General features: G+C 37.3%; 2 protein-coding genes across 5 annotated transcripts; one reads left to right on the top strand and one right to left on the bottom strand.

Annotated features, from left to right (window-relative positions):
* Positions 1-236: 236 nt before the first annotated feature.
* On the bottom strand, positions 237-12,067 carry LOC122020217 (U-box domain-containing protein 33-like). 4 transcript variants are annotated; one of them, XM_042578041.1, is made up of 10 exons: positions 11,891-12,067; positions 11,543-11,757; positions 11,248-11,369; positions 11,017-11,135; positions 10,561-10,665; positions 2,854-3,379; positions 2,333-2,476; positions 1,638-2,168; positions 789-1,550; positions 237-694 (listed from the first exon to the last, which is right to left on the bottom strand). In XM_042578041.1, the coding sequence occupies exons 1-10, from the start codon at positions 12,055-12,057 to the stop codon at positions 491-493; spliced, it is 2,895 nt and encodes a 964-aa protein (XP_042433975.1). In that variant the 5' UTR covers positions 12,058-12,067; the 3' UTR covers positions 237-490. The 4 variants fall into 4 exon arrangements, with proteins under 4 accessions (XP_042433975.1, XP_042433976.1, XP_042433977.1 ...); XM_042578042.1 differs by having other exon boundaries at positions 2,333-2,473; XM_042578043.1 differs by having other exon boundaries at positions 11,556-12,042.
* Positions 12,068-14,201: 2,134 nt separating this feature from the next.
* Positions 14,202-16,128, top strand: LOC122019071. The gene is made up of 3 exons (XM_042576580.1): positions 14,202-14,849; positions 15,560-15,823; positions 15,874-16,128. The coding sequence occupies exons 1-3, from the start codon at positions 14,202-14,204 to the stop codon at positions 16,126-16,128; spliced, it is 1,167 nt and encodes a 388-aa protein (XP_042432514.1).
* The last annotated feature ends 308 nt before the right edge of the window (positions 16,129-16,436 follow it).

Raw genomic sequence — 16,436 nt, 5'->3', positions numbered from 1 at the left:
GATGATCCTGAACTTTTTGAAATGAACAATATTGCTTCAATAATAACTAGCAAACAAATATCAAGTCACCGATAAGATACTAAAAAGTAGCACTAGAAAGTTGGCTAAAGAGCTTGAGACCATGAAACGTTGAATCCAAACAATTTTTCTATCAGTCTTTGTACATTTGCTCATCCGTATAATTGTACTATAAGAAAATTGGATGTAAAGTAAGATTTAACTTGGAGCTATTAACGGATTGAATTTTAATTTCCTTTAATGGATGATTGACCTAAAAACATTGAAATGATAGACAATCCGTTACGAGGACTTTCCGATTTATCTTAATGACTGATGGAAAACTTCCATAGTACTAGATCAGTCAGCGTAAACTAAGCTGAATACTTAATACCAACTAAAAAATCGAAATATCAATGTACAAAAACCTAACATTTTTCTCTTCTGCTGATATATTTTACCTATATTACGGAGTTAATCCAGCCTGTCGTGTTTACTCCTGGAACAATGTTAGTTTTTTCTGTTGAAGCCAACTTTGAATTGCATGACGAAGAGCATGGTTAGGGATTAATTCAAGGTGGGAGAGCTTAAGATTGGTCATGGGCGATGTGTCACGGCCACTGTCAAGCCATTCCCGAATTGCTTCAGCTTCGTACGTGAAACCATCTGCTGCAATCTGTGGATCCTTCATAAGCTCCTGAAAATTCCATTTGTAAGCAGAGAATTAAAATCAAAATGGGCGATTTAACTGCCCTGGACACCAGGCTCATGCACAAGTTGCTAACTATTACCTTTAATATTGGACAGATGAAGTAGGATGGAATGAGAGGGATGTCCTCTGCAGCTAATCTAAATGATGAAGATAAACTTGACATCGAGATGGACTTTATCAAAGGCTTGAGCACTTTCCATGCCTCTGTTGCATCTGGACGGGTCCTGTTCATTCCACAACATTTCAATCCTAGTTTCGCCAACTTCTCAGCCTGAACATAAGGCCAATCGCCTGCTGAAGCATCAAGTATCTCATGCAGACGCCTTTTATCCAATGCCTCTTTTACTGCTTTGTTTATGCCAAATGCAAGCCTTCCTGCCAGAAGTTGCAGGATGATAATTCCAAAAGAGTACATATCAGATTTTATAGTTATGGACCCTGATGAGAGCAATTCAGGATCAACATATGCAAATGTTCCCTTTGGTTGGCGTGTGCAATGATACAGGGTGGTGCTTTCGATGGATTGGACTAGAAGGCGAGAAATGCCAAAGTCTCCAAGCTTGCTTACAAGGTTTTCATCTAGAAGAATGTTTGCAGGCTTAAGATCACCATGAACCACACTGAGAGGTTTACACGAATGGAGGAAGATGAGAGCTGTGCATATCTCAGCTGCAATGTGAGTGCGGGCTTGCCAGGTAAGCGGAGGAGTATTTTGCTTACACTTAAGGTGGTCTTCCAAGCTCCCATTAGGAAGAAACTCATAGACAAGAGTCCAAGCTTCTGGGCATACTCCTATAAGAGTCACAATGTTTGGATGTCTCACTTTACTTAAAACGTTCATCTACATAAACGGAAGAGTAATTTAGGAATCCGTTTCATATTGACCAAATCGTTAAATACCATAGGGAGAATGCATGCTACAATTTACCTCTCGTTGAAATTCAGTTTTTCCTTGCATACCTTGCGGATTCAATCTCTTTATGGCTACCGTCGTATGGCGTAAAAAACCTTTGTATACGCATCCATATCCACCTTCACCGATCTTTAATTCTTCCTTGAAGTTTTCAGTGGCTTGCTCTAATTCTAAAAGGGAAAATTCTGTGAAGTCATCTGCTGCATTACTGCTGGATGTTGCTTCCTCTTTTATTCGATTTAGCTCTTCATATTCTCCCATTGCATTATCATGCCTATACTGCAAAACTTCATGCCTTTGTCGGATTGACTCAAGGTGATTATATGCCTCAGACAGTTTCTCCTTAATATTCTTGAGAGCTCGGTCTGAATCAGAGTTCTGGAGTTCTAATGCTGATATCTTCTGATGCCCTTTGCTGAGTTTTTCATGGACCTCATCTCGCTGTTTCTTTAGTGCCAATAGTTCCGCTTGGTCTTTTGCTATGGTTTCTTCAGTGTCTTTCCTTTGTTTGAACTCTTTATTGTAGAGATATTCAACTACTTTGATCTGCAGAATGTGTTTTTTTCTTAGATAACTTTTTTTTCTTCCTTTTGCATAGATTTTTTTTTGTCTAGATATATACAATCAATCTCTGGGCAGACTGCTTTTTAAAACTTGTATGTTCAGTTTGGTGACTGCATTTATTTTCTAGATAGAAAAGTGACAATTACCTTCTTTATAGCCTCGTTTAGATATTTTTCAGCCATCTGGCGTTTGTGAAACTCTTCATAAGCTTCACGTCTTGAGTTTTCCAATTCATTGAGAGCAGTTTCCAGCCGTTTGTACAGGGCATCATCAACACTGAGATTTTCCTGCTATAATCAGAATCAAGGTGAACTTTTATCTTTAGAAGTTTGCAAATGAATTTAACTAGCAGAAATGTCTTAGACTTTGGATGAAGGTTTATTTGAACCAGCTATCTACAAGATCAGGCATTTAATAGAACACCTACTGACTTGTAAGTATTAAATTCTGGTTGTGTACTTGATTCTGATATATGTGCTGACTCAAAGCATTTTGCAGGCCCTAAAAATTTGAAGTGAAACAAGTAATCTTGCACGACCTCCTTAAAGCAGATGAATCAGGGGTCTCCTCAAGATCAATAAGGTGATACAAAAAGCAAACACTTCCTAATGATCAAATTCGCCATTAGAAAAAAAATGTATTAAAAAGGGGTGCCATCAAACTGTACCTGGTCATATTGTGGAGATTGCAGTTGATTATACTTTTCAGGCTTAGGCTTTGCCTGTAAAATTATTGATAAATCGTCACTATCTTCGTCCTTCTGCATTATTGACAAAGAAGCCATTTTGCTCTCCTCTTCATCGAGAACAGACAGGTCTGAAGCCCTTGAAACCACATCCCAAGGATCAAAAACACTACTTCCTCTACTCTCTGACGTTGATGATCTTGCTAGTTCTTTACTTCTTTTGCTCTCGCAGGTTGATGCCGATGATCTTTCTAGTTCTTTACTTTCTATGCTCTCCGAAGTTGATATTCTTGCTAGTTCTTTGTTTGACCAAGTTGCCATTGTCACATCTCGGTGAGGGACAGTATTATCAGAGTAAGATCTTTGAGTAACTCTGTCTTGTTTTGCTGGTGCAATACTATGAGCAGTAGGTGCAGATATTGATCTATGGATTTCATGTTGGCTAGAGTTGGATGTGGGGCTTGCCGTGGATGACTGAGCTGCAAAGGATCCATCAACAGAAGCTTCCCTGGAGAAGTATAGATTATACAAAATTATCGATTTCAACTGTATATGTTCGATAATTTTTTTGAGTTAGAATTCATAATATTTTATTGTTAAGGAGTTGCTCATGAGTTTTTATTGAATTTTATTATATTATATATTAAATATATTTTAAATATGAAACGTTAATGGGTAATATTTAAGATATAATTCATTAATTGGGTTAATGGATTATGTTTTGAAATATAATTCATTAACGGCTTTCACTAGTTTTAATCTATTCACTAACCCTAGCAAAGTGATTATTTTTTTTAATGAGGGTTATGTTAGTATATATTAGTATTAACCCTAAAAGTCAATTATGAGATGATTGACAAGGGACATATTTTATTAGTAAAAGATAATGTTTATGGTTATTATATTTACTTCATATTTGTGTCAGTTGAATAGGTATAATAATGTCCTAGAATAGTAGGTTCTAATTTACAACATATCAATTTGTTGAATTGATAGTGGAAGGCTGTAGATATATATATAGAGCATTATTCTTAATTATTCCTAGTCAAACATTAATATATAAGGGCAATATTAATGCGTTGAGACTAGCATGTAGGTCAATTGATAACTTAATCTCACAAGTCATGGATATAAGATATCAAGTTGACACATAGATATATATTAGAGAATATGTACTGAATTGACCTACCATGGAAATGTTTCATGCATCGTTATATGAGTATCATAAATATTTTTATAGTGACTCTTAGTATAAATAGTCCTTAGACCTGAAGTCACTACGGTTCCCTATATAAGGAGTTGTGTACTTTGGTATCGACAAACATCACTGTTATGGTCCCGAGTGCAGGATCGAGTCACAGGTCGACATCCGGATCTGTACTTGGTCATGCAACACGTAAGGGGGAAGGGAGGGGGAAAGACTCGTCCTAGACAGAATCCAAATTACTCAGGGGAGAAAGACTCGTTCTAGACAAAGTCCAAATTACTCAATTTTTCTTCTTTCTCTTTATTAATAAAACACTCCTTATATAAGGAGTCAAACATGACACGATTCAGGAAAGATCAACCCATAAAAAAAATAAGAAATTAAAAATAGAAAAGTCAACTAGGTCATTATTTGTTTCTAATATAGCAGTAGTTAAATTAGGTCATTATTTATTTTCTACTAATTAGGTCATAGCTAATTTATTTCTACTATAGCAATAGCTAATTAGACAATAACTAATTTACTTCCAACTATAGCGGCGTCCAACAAAGGCATCCACCTCGGTGTCCACATCATCACTCCCCTCCTCGATACTGAGCTTGTCCTCAAGCTCGAAAGCGGGGTATAACGCCACTAATAGCATGGAGAAAAATTTTCGAATCCACTTTCTCACCTTCCCTGTCATCATCAGTCACTTCAATCCAAAACAGGCATTTACACTTTGACCCATAGAGTAGGACTCATCACAGTTAAAACAAAAGCCTTTGGGTCTCCGTTCTGCCATCTCGGCATGGGTCAGACGCTTGAAGAATGAAATAGGTGAAGTCTCCTTGTTGATGTCCCCCATTATCTTGGTCTTCGCCAAAGGAGGGTCTCCACTGCTTGTGTTGAGCTTAGTTGTGGTCCCGCCCCAATTCGTGCGCAGCAGCCCCCCGCCTTGATGGTATTGCTTCCGTTCATTGCAATACCTAGGTTTTCAGGGTTCTGCAGTTCGATGTCGATTTGAACATTTTCGACTAGCCCTATAGTGAACAAATCAACATGTTGTTGTGGTCGAAGGTCCGAGGTTCGAGGTCTGGGCGAGGTGGGACTAGAACTACCGCTGGTAGTCTTCTACCGAGTCTATCTGCTTCAGATTTGCTAGCTCTCCCATAGGGTTGTTGCTCATAGACGGCCCAAAGTGGATATGATAATGGTTTTTGAATTACTTTTAAGTCATATTTGGCTCTTCCTGTTCTATCTAATCAAACTAAAGTTGGCTTCCCCTACCAAGTGGAAGGTAGCAAGGCCAACCTTGTCAATTTTTGTGATCCTTTGGTTGGTAAAGAATTTTTCACACCTTTTAATCCAGCCCAGTGGATCCCCTTCTCCAGAATAGGTGAGGAACTCCATCTTCGAGTACCGCGAAATCAGGGTGTCACTAATTGGTGGTTCAAGTCTGACCTCCGAGGCTTTGGAAGGGCCACACTCCACGCTAATAGGGTTGTTTGCGGTGGGCACTGGTGGTCGCTAGCAAGTTTTCATGTAGCAGTCCTTGCTAGCGGAAGGTGGTCTGCTATATGAAAACTTGCTGTTGCAAGACCAATCTTTCCATGAAGGCATCAAGTTTGGATGTAATAAGATCCGTGTTATCCATGATCGGCTCTAATACCAAGTTGTTAGAGTCCCGAGTGCAAAATTGAGTCACAGGTCGAGATCTTGATCCGTACTTGGTCATGCAACACGTAAGGGGGAAGGGAGGGAAAAAGACTCGTCCTAGACAGAGTCCAAATTACTCAGGGGGAAAGATTCGTCCTAAACAGATTCCAAATTACTCAATTTTTCTTTTTCCTCTTTATTAATAATAACATTCCTTATATAAGGAGTCAAACATGACACGATTAAGGAAAGACCAACCCATAAAGGAAATAAGGAATCAAAAATAAAAAAGTTGATTAGGTCATTATTTGTTTCTAATATAGCAATAGTTAAATTAGACTATTATTTATTTTCTACTAATTAGACAATAGATAATTTATTCCTACTAAAGCAGTAATTAATTAGGCAGTAATTAATTTGCTTCCAACTATAGCGATATCGAACAAAGGCATCCACCTCGACGTCCACATCAGTCACCTGTAATCAGGTGGACTATAAAGTCGATCACTAGTATGCAATAAGTTATGCAGAGTGATGTAGATGGGATATATCCCTTCCATATGACTGTAGTGATATCTGTGGGGCCCTTGATTAAGTTGGACTACTAAAATGCATAGTCATGCTTAAATAAGTCAATATGAGATATTGAGCTCATTTGGTTAAGTGAGTCTACTTGGAAATCAAGAAACACAAAGATTGATAAGAGGATGTTACGATCTATGCCTCATGAATCAATCTAGATATCGAGGATAGAAGGATTGAGTTATACAAGATAATAGACACAGACAAGCTAGGTTAAATCTCGACTTCTGTCACTTGGGTAGCAATGATACATTATTAGATGTCGCTCATTGCTTGTGCATCTAAAATGAATTTAGAAACACTACCAACGTTACGAGAACCTATTGGGTCACATATAAAAACCATATTGACTTGAAGATTTATTATTTTAGTTTGACTAAAATTATATGGGTTTAAGCCTTAATTCTGAAATTAGTTTCAAACTTTATTATTGTCCAATCTAATTAAGAGCCCACTAAGATAAGCACTAATAGTCATCGGAGAAGATGAAAGGTCATCGAAGAAGATGAAAAGTTCATCAAATAAGATGAAGAGCTAATGTTTTTTCTTCTTTTAATGTCACCTTAAAAAGCCATAAAGAGGCCAAGAAGGTGAAGAGGTATGGGTGTCTCTTGGATTGCCACTATATACATCATCTCTAGCAAGATGAGGAACGGGGGTGTCTCTCCATTCTTTTCTCTTCCATTTTCCGTGTGTGAAGAGAGCTCTTAAATTCTGAAGTTCTTGGAGAAGAACCGAGGGATTTGCTCGTGTGGATACTGTAGAGGCACGGGCATTTTGATCATGTAGAGATCTACCAAAGCATTAATGTTGCCAGTATTGTTCCGTTCACGCACCAAAGGTAACAATCCGATCAAAACGTGCATTCTGCATTCGCTTAGATCTATAGAGGAATCCTTTTTTCACTGCATATATATGTTGTTTTTTGCAAAAAATACCTACAGGCTAAAATTCAATCAAGGTCATTAACAGGGCATAAGGGAGGTTGAAGACGACGATAAAAACATATCGATTGAGGGTAAAGCCACATGGCAGTGGGTGGCATTGGGATCGTACGATTGCATTTTCAATGGTCAAGATTTGAAGACCACACGTAAACTTCACACTTTGCCTCCACGTCCTTTTGCCTGGAAGCCTCCGCTTCACATTGTGGTCTCGCATGTCACGCATCTCTCCTTTCACTCCTTGTTGGGATTCAATCAAAGTCCCACATTGGAAAGATTTAGAAAAGATCATGAATTTAAAAAGATGTAAGATATCTCTATTGGCATAAGGCATTTTGGGGAGAACCCAAGAGCAAAGTCATGAGAGTCTAAACTCAAAGTGCATAATATCATGTCATTGTGGAGATATATGGCTATCCTTTTGACACAACAAATGGTATTAGAGCTATGGTCTAAATTAGATTTAGCGCAAGCAGTTAGTATGGTGAGCAAGTTTCTCTTAAATCCTGGTCGACCACGTTGGGATGCAGTGAAGTGGATTTTCATATACTTGAGAAATATAACTGATTATGACTTCATATTCGGTAGACAACCGGAAGATCCTTCAGTTGCTGGGTACGTAGATGCAGATTATATAGGAAATTTAGATGACAGGAGGTCTACTACAAGATACATGTTCACTGTGGCAGAAGGACTCATCTATTGGAAATCTATGATACAATCTATTATTGCATTGTCTACTATAGAGTCGGAGTATATGACAGCAGCTGAAGCATCAAAGGAAGCTTTATGACTTACAGGGTTGGTCAGAGAACCAAGGTGGAGTCAAGTTGTTATACGATAGTCAAAGTGCTACCTATTTGGCGAAGAATTAGGTGTATCATGCGAGAACCAAGCACATTGATGTGAGGTTTTACAAGATCAAAGAGTTGATTACTTCCAGGGAAATTTAACTTGAGAAGGTTCACACTGCAGACATGCTGACAAAACCAGTGACCACAGAGAAGTTCAAACATTGCTTAAACTTGATTCATATCTCTAGATGCTAGACGAAGGAAGCCCAGACCAAAGATCAAGGTGGAGTTTTGTTCAAATATTCGTGTTTTTCGAAGGAGTGAATATTTGCTAAGGTGGAGATTGTTGACTAGTGACTCATATTTGGATAAAGGTCAATGCGATAGATGTCGTGGAAGAAAAATTTGTTAAGATATTTCATAATAAAATTCTGTTACAATTTTATATAATAAAATTTTGTTACGATTTTATATAACAGAATTTTGTTACAATTTTTCATAACAGAATTCTGTTACGATTTTTCATAATAAAATTTTGTTATGATTTTACCCGATCTAGGGCTTATATACTATTTATAGGGATTATTGTAAACATATTGTTCAATCACAAGAATCATGAAATATGATTCAATTGTATAGAGAGAATTCTAATAAAGCTTCGGCAGTTTTTCTGGAGTAGGCACGTTGTCAAACCACAGTAACTATTCTTCTTTCTTTTCTTCTTCTCCTTCCTCGTGTTTTCTCCTTTCTTGTGTGTCTTTGCCTCGTTGCTCTGTGTGATCTCTTTCTCTCTTCCTCTTCTTCTGCATTAGAGGTTGAGAGGCGTTGCCCCCTCTTTGCACAACAAATGGTATAAGAGTCATGGTCCAGACCAGATGCAGTGTGGGGTGGCCTTGAACGAAGTTGAGGGTAGGTTCGGAGTAGGTCAAGTTGACCAGATACTTGCGGGGAGGCCGGGAGCCAGTCGAGATGACTGGATGCTAGGAGCCCCGAAGCAGGTCAAGAGTGACCGGACACGAATACTCACGGGGAGGCTTAGAGCATGTTAGGATGGTCGAATGCTTGCAGGGAAGGTCCGGAGTGAATCAGGGTGATCGGATGCTCGCGGGGAGGTCCAGAGTGGATCAGGGTGACCGGATGCTCGCAGGGAGGCCCAGAGTGAGTCAGGGTGATCAGATGCTCGCGAGGAGGCCCGGAGCATGTCAGAGTGACCGGATGCTCGCGAGGAGGCCCGGACCATAAGAGTAATGGTAGTCCTTCGTTTGAGAGGAGGCCCCACATTGAAAAGATTTTTTTGATAAAGATCATAGGTTTAAAAGGATGTAAGATATCTCGGCATAAGACTTTTTGAGGAAAGCCCAAGAGCAAAATCATGAGGGTTTAGGTCTAAAGTGGATAATATCATGTCATTATAAAGATATGTGGATATCCTTTGACACAACACTCTTAATCCTTAGTTGTTGATTATTAAAGGAGAAAAAAAACAAATTTAAGATTGACATATATAATCATAAGTCTATCCTCTTTCTTCTCAATTTGTATTTTTTTAAGTACCTCATCCATTATTTCAATATCATTCTTAATTTTTTTAAAAAAATATTATTTTAGTTTTAATCTTTTTATTCATTTTATTTTTAAATAAATAAAAATTATTGAATATTAATTTTGAATGGAATAGCTATTGAATTTGATAATTTTTGTGGAGTTTATGATTTTGCACATTCCATGAAATGTATTTGAGTAATTTATCTATTTGAATAATTTATTGTATAACTAATGATTTTTCAACTATAATTTTTTTTCTGCTCTAGTAGCAAATTCAATTTTCAAATTCTATCAGTGCCTGATTATTTATTTATTTATGATTATTATTATTACTTAGGGTATAGTGGAGAGTAAAAGCTTCTCAATGTCCCACTTCCAAAGGTTACCTTCAGTTAACTTCCTTCAGTTAACAAGAGGCTAGACAGAGAAATCATTGGTCTTTTACTATGGGTTGGGGGACCCCAAGTAAATTTTATTTTAAAAATAATTTGTAAAATTAAAATGGGAGGCACAGATTGAAATTAATTAAGGGTTAAATAAATTTCAACTTAGATTTTTAAATATTTAAATTGATTAGATGACAACGGTAGAGCTATTTTGATATGCGATGCACCTTTTGATATTCAGTGAATTTAGATAATCCTCTGAATGTGATAGCAGCTCTAACAAAAGGACACTGCAAAATGTCCTTTACCTAGCTAGAGAAGTGCACTAACCAATCCCAGTTGCCCCATGACAATACTATGTCTATCATCTGAGTACCAACTCGACTATGCCCATGACCCCCCATGACAATACTAGACACCATTAACCGTGCAAGAGGTGTTCCCAGTTTAAATAGTTGATTCAGTCGGTTCAATCCGGTCTACAACACTAATGGGAGGTAACTTGTGTTTTCAAAGGTCAAGGAGCCTGTTAAAGCGAGAATGAAAAAGATTTTTTTAAAAAGAAGTTTTTGACCACAAATATAAAGATTTACCTGGTGCATATTAGATTCCCTTTGCAAACGAACCAAATCTTGCATGAAGGATGAGCATGACGCTGCACGGAAAGAGCCTTCTCTGACCGCAGGGCCTTCATTTTCCTGTGATTCTAAAAAGCCTTCAGTTAGCTGAAAATCCCCCTAAGGGTTAAGAAAAGGGTTCATATTACATTCTGCTTGAAATTGAGAATTATAATAAGCTCATAACTGAGTCTTAGGCAAGCATGTAAACACGCTTACCTATTAAAGTAGTTAAGAAAGATGAAACTGAATAAAGATTCTGGTTATTATAATGACATTTTAGATGTATAATTCTAATCAAACAGTGTTAATATTACTCAAATCTAAACTAATAGCAATTTCACAGTTTCAAAAAAAAAAAAAGATAAATATATATTTACCCCTTTCTTTCTAGTACTATGCAATTAGTTAATGTAGATAAGGTCAACGCACCTTTTGTAGTTTTTCTCAGCAGCTGCTCCCATTACAAGTTTGGTGATTCCATGGGAAGCAATGAGCTCAATTAGTCCTTTCGCAACATCTTCCTTCTCGATCACAAGTTTCTCGGCTTTCTGTTCCATGAAATTTAGGAAAATAAGGTTATAAGCTTGGGCTAGATTTCTTGAACAAAGTTTAATCTTCATTCAAAGAAGTACATAACTGTTCACGATCTAAAAATATCACCTTTACTCGTGAACACAAGTTGACGTACTCATCTAAGATTTGCTGTATGTTTTCTCTCTCGATGCGTCTATAAGCTGCGACCTCTTGCTCCTCCATCTGGCTCGGAGGAATCCAACCCAATGCTGCAACTCAAATTCATCAGATCGTTCCATGGTCATACGAAAGGTTCGATCCAAAAACCGCAAACAAAACCTCATTTTTTGAGTAATTTTGAAGGCAAAAGCGTCAAAATTTGGCCTTTACGACTCTTTTGAGGCCAAATGACAAACACTAAGCGCGCATGTTGTACACACACCTGTAGGACACACCTGTAGGAATCCTCTGCGACGGGCGATGGATGTGCAGAACAACGATCGTCCTGTTCTCGGAGGTGTTCTGCAGCAGCCACGCCACGATGGATTTCCCCTCCTTCGCTTCCTTCGCCACTGCCACGTACACCTTCTCCTCCTCTTCCATAGCCGTCTCCTCCACGATCGCGCCCAGGCCACCGTGCGCAGCCGCCGCTCGGACCTGCATCGATCAGGCTCTTCCGAGTTACGACATCCCTCTCCGCAGTCAAACGATCAGGCCAATTTGGGCATCCGAACCACCGGATCAACTAGCTAGCTTTTGGGGGGCAAAAAGGGCGCCCTTTTGTCCGTACCTGGATCCGCAACGCCGCGAAGTGGGAACTTGGCTGCGCCTCCGCTGCTGATGCGGCTTTGGATTTATGCTTTTGGCGTGGACCGAGATGTGGAAGCAGCGAAGAAATTGCCGGCGCGCTTCTAGAATGGGATTCGTCAAACTCTTCATCGAGGCAGGTGATGCCATGTCTCCCGCGCCGGATATTCCTTTATATTTATATTCCCTCGAAAGTTTAATATCTCTTAAAAAAGATTTTTTAATTAAGTTTGATGATAAAACTTAATTAAAAAATATTTTATGTTAAAACATTTATATATTGTATTGTTTGTGTTGTACTAGATTATTTAAATAATTACTTTTAAATTTTATAGTAAAATTGGAGAAGAGAATTTTTATAAGATTTATTTTTGGCAAAGAAAATTAAACTAAATACAGCTAAATCTATCGTTGCTTAAATTGTTTAGAATATAAATACTCTCTCACTCAAATTGCACGAATGAAAATCATCGAGAGCGTTTTCTCGGTAAGTAACCGAAGAAGAAAAATAAAAATTAATAAAAAATATAAAATTATAATTTAGAAATCCCATGCACCCACACATAGGGATAATAACGAGTCTAGATTGAGACGGATTTAGTCAAATCCAATGACGGAGGCAGAGGGTGCAAGGGGGTGCGAAAGTACCCCTTGCTTCTTAAAAAATAAAAGGCATAATTATAATTTTTTAAATGTATTGAACTTTTTCACAAAAGTATCATTAAAAACACCTTTTCCTTTTCTTGATCATTTTCCAGTCGGCAGCAGTTTTCGTTTCCTTTCTTTCTCGGTCCTGATTCTTTTTCTAGCACCTTTTTCAGCAGTCGAACCTTCTTTTTCTAAGTCAACCCTTTCTTCTTCAAACCAAAAACCCTAATCGCACTAAGAGATCTCATTATTTCTCCCTCTCCGGTCTCCTCAAACTATTGCACTCATTTTTGTCGCCTCTTCACTTCGTCAACGCCTCACACCAGTGACGCAACTACTGTTCGCGGTTCGCCTGTTCCGTCGGCGCCGCTGCCACTGTCGACGCCGATGCCACTGTGCTCCGCCGGTGATCCTCCACAACAAGCAAAATCTTTTCAATTTTAGGTGAATCTTGTTCCTTATTTCATCTAATTTCTAATTTCATAATTTATACTTGGTAGTACATTAATTGTTATGTTGATTGCATAAATTAATAATTTTGAGAAATTGACATAACGTATGGAGAAATTTTTAAAACGAAGTATTGAGTCTTCTAAGAATTCTATGGAAGAAAATAGTAAGAAAAAATATTCTCACGTTGAATTCAACCCGGATGATGTTGTTAGTGACCTAGGGCTACGCAAACCAATTAATGAATTTGATATTTCTATTAGAGATCAGATTCGAAGAGAATATTTGATTAGAGAACCTTGTCAACCATTTGGTCATAGTTATCCCCAAAGACAATTTGGTAAAGAGCATAGAAGTTTCCAAGTTGCTTGGTTTAAAAAATTTTCATGATCAGAGTACAACATATCAAAAGATGCAGCCTTTTATTTTTGGTGTTATCTCTTTAAAAATTTTCATAGAGGATGTCGAGTTGGAGATGAGGCATTTACTAATTCAGGGATGACTAATTGGAGAAAAGCAATGGAAGTATTTAATACACATGTTGGTGATGTAGCTAGTGCTCACAATTAGGAATGTAAATGAACCAAATGATTCGTGAGCTATTCGGAGCTCGATTCGGTAAAAAGCTCGTTTGAGTTCGTTCATTTATCTTATCGAGCTAAGCTCGAGCTCGATTTCGAGCTCAACAATTTTATCGAGTCGAACTCGAGCTTAAGGATATTCGGCTCGTGAGCTCGCGAACATGTTCGTTTATAAGCTCGCGAGCCAAAAAAACGAGCCAAAAAATGAGCTCTAAAATGAGCATTAAAATAGTTTTAAAATGAGCCAAAAAATGAGCTCTAAAACGAGCCAAAAAAATAAGCTCTAAACGAGCCCGAAAACGAGCCCGAGCTCGCTTAACGAGTTATGCTCGTTAACTTTGATAATCGAACTAATAACGACTCGAGCTCGAACTGTTTGTGAGCTTGATAATTCTAAAACGAGCCGAGCTCGAGCCTTGTGATAAAAGCTCGATTCGAGCTCGAGCCTAGCTCGAGCCCGAATATAACTTAAACGAGCCGAGCTTGAGCCTAATATTGTTCGGCTCGGTTCAGCTCGTTTACATCCCTACTCACAATGATGCAAGAACACAACTTGAGGCTTTTCAAAATCAACGACAAAGTGTGTCACATTTGCTATAAGCACAGGGGTGTGGAATGGAGGTTGCATATCGCACTCGATTAACGACAACTTTAGATGTTACACGTTTACTTTTGAAACAAGGTTTGCCTTTCCGTGGACATGACGAGTTATTGAGTTCTTCAAATAAAGGTAACTTTCTTGAATTGATTGAGTGGTATACCCAAAGAAATGATGAGGTTGCCAAGACCATGAATGAAAATGCCCCTGGAAATAATCAAATGAATTCTCCAACAGTTCAAAAGGATTTAACACGGGCTTGTATTGCTGAAGTCACAAATGTCATTCTTAATGATATAAAAGACAATATATTTTCTCTTATGGTTGATGAGTGTCGAGATATTTCAATCAAAGAACAAATGAGAGTTGTTTTAAGATACGTGAACAAACATGGATGTGTTATTGAAAGATTTCTTGCTATTGTACATGTGTCTGACACTTCTGCTATTTCTTTGAAGAAGACTATTGATGAATTGTTTGCAAAACATAAGTTGTCATTATCAAAATTGAGAGGTCCAGGATACGATGGAGCTTCAAATATGCGAGGTGAGTATAATGGATTGAAGGCTCTTATATTGAAGGAAAATTCATTTGCAAGGTATGTCCATTGTTTTGCTCACCAACTTCAACTAGTTGTTGTTGCAGTTGCTAAAAGCAATCGAATTGTGAGTGATTTCTTCCAATGTGTTACTATGATTGTGAATATTATTGGTGCTTCATGCAAAAGAAAAGATAAGTTTAGACAGCTTGAACATAATTTGTAGAATGTTTGGAGAAAGGAGATATTATTAGTGGCAAAGGAAAACATCAAGAAATCAGTTTAAAACGACCAAGAGATACTCGTTGGGGTTCACATTACATGACTATTATCCGTTTGATGTCTACGTGGACTTCTGCTTTACAAGTGCTTGAAAATGTGTATGATGATGGTACTAATGATGATAATAGTGGTATCACCATCAGTTTGATTGATAAGATGGAGAGTTATGAATTTATGTTTGTGATACATTTGATGAAATCTTTATTAGGAAACACAAATGAATTGTCACTTGCCTTACAACAAAAGGATCAAAATATTATATTGGCTGTCAGTTTGTTCAAGATAATGAAAGTTCGATTACAAAAATTGAGAGAGGAAGGATCGGAGAATTTTTTGGACGTCGTCAACAAATTTTGTAGTAACCATATGATCCCAGTACCGAATATAAAAGAAAATATGAGAACTCGTGGTCGCAGCAGACGTAATGAACAAATTATTACTAATTTTCATCACTATCGTGTTGAAATTTTTTTATCAGGTATTATTTTTAAATATTTTATTGAATTTTAATTTTCTAATCATGTTTTTATTCATTTTTTATTGTTACAATATTAGGTTCTTGATATGATGGTTCAAGAGATGAATAATAGATTTTCAGAATCAAGTACGGAGGTACTTACTTGCATTGCTTGCTTAGATCCAAAGGACTCTTTTTCTCAATTTGATATTGGTAAGCTACTCCTCCTTGCTGAACTTTATCCGGAGGACTTTTCATTGACTAATCGCGTAATACTTGAGGACCAACTTGAGACTTACATTCAAAATGTACGAGGTGAATTTTCTATGATTGAAGATTTGGGAAGTCTTGCTAAAAAGATGGTTAAAACGAGCAAGAATATAATTTTTTCATTGGTATATCGTTTGATTAGTTAGCATTAGTTTTACCAGTTGCAACTGCTTCGGTTGAAAAAGTTTTTTCTGCAATGAAAATTATCAAGATTGATTTGCGTAATAGGATGGGGGATGAGTGGATGAATGACAGTTTGATAATATATATCAAGAAGGATATTTTTGCTACAATTGAAAATGAACAAATTTTACAACATTTTCAAGAGATGAACACTCGTAGAATCCAGTTGTCTCCTCTTGTTTATATGTCTAGATTTGATGCTGGTAGAATATGAAATATATATTTAATTAGAATGTGAAACATAAAGGAAAAAAATATATTTAGTTAGAATGTGAAATATAAAGGAGAAAAATAAAATAAAATCCAATCCAACAATGATTCAAACTTGAGAAGCATGTTTGAAGAAAACATAATTTTACCATTAGATCAACCATACACAACTAAATCTAGTGGGGCCAAATAATATATATTAAAAAAATAAAAAATATATAAAAATAATATTATTTAAAAATTGGGCGTGGCCCCCTCGGGTCAATCCGCCCCTGTTTGATAGCAAGAATTTTTTTTTTAGTCTCATTTTTT

This window comes from Zingiber officinale, chromosome 9A, assembly GCF_018446385.1.
Source record: "Zingiber officinale cultivar Zhangliang chromosome 9A, Zo_v1.1, whole genome shotgun sequence".
Classification (NCBI taxonomy): domain Eukaryota; kingdom Viridiplantae; phylum Streptophyta; class Magnoliopsida; order Zingiberales; family Zingiberaceae; genus Zingiber; species Zingiber officinale.
The sequence above is the reverse complement of the archived record's forward strand: the minus strand, read 5'-3'. Positions and strand labels throughout refer to the sequence as shown.

Bases quoted from the DNA above. Each gene is read 5' to 3' on its own strand.
- LOC122019071 (XM_042576580.1), top strand. From the start codon at position 14,202: ATGGAGGTTGCATATCGCACTCGATTAACGACAACTTTAGATGTTACA. The intron at 14,850-15,559 runs GTGAGTGATTTC...TTACAATATTAG, and splicing joins TTGCTAAAAGCAATCGAATT to GTTCTTGATATGATGGTTCA. The intron at 15,824-15,873 runs GTTAAAACGAGC...TCGTTTGATTAG, and splicing joins GAAGTCTTGCTAAAAAGATG to TTAGCATTAGTTTTACCAGT.
- LOC122020217 (XM_042578041.1), bottom strand. From the start codon at position 12,057: ATGGCATCACCTGCCTCGATGAAGAGTTTGACGAATCCCATTCTAGAA. The intron at 2,169-2,332 runs GTAATTGTCACT...CACATTCTGCAG, and splicing joins TAAACGAGGCTATAAAGAAG to ATCAAAGTAGTTGAATATCT. The intron at 695-788 runs GTAATAGTTAGC...TGGAATTTTCAG, and splicing joins TCATCTGTCCAATATTAAAG to GAGCTTATGAAGGATCCACA.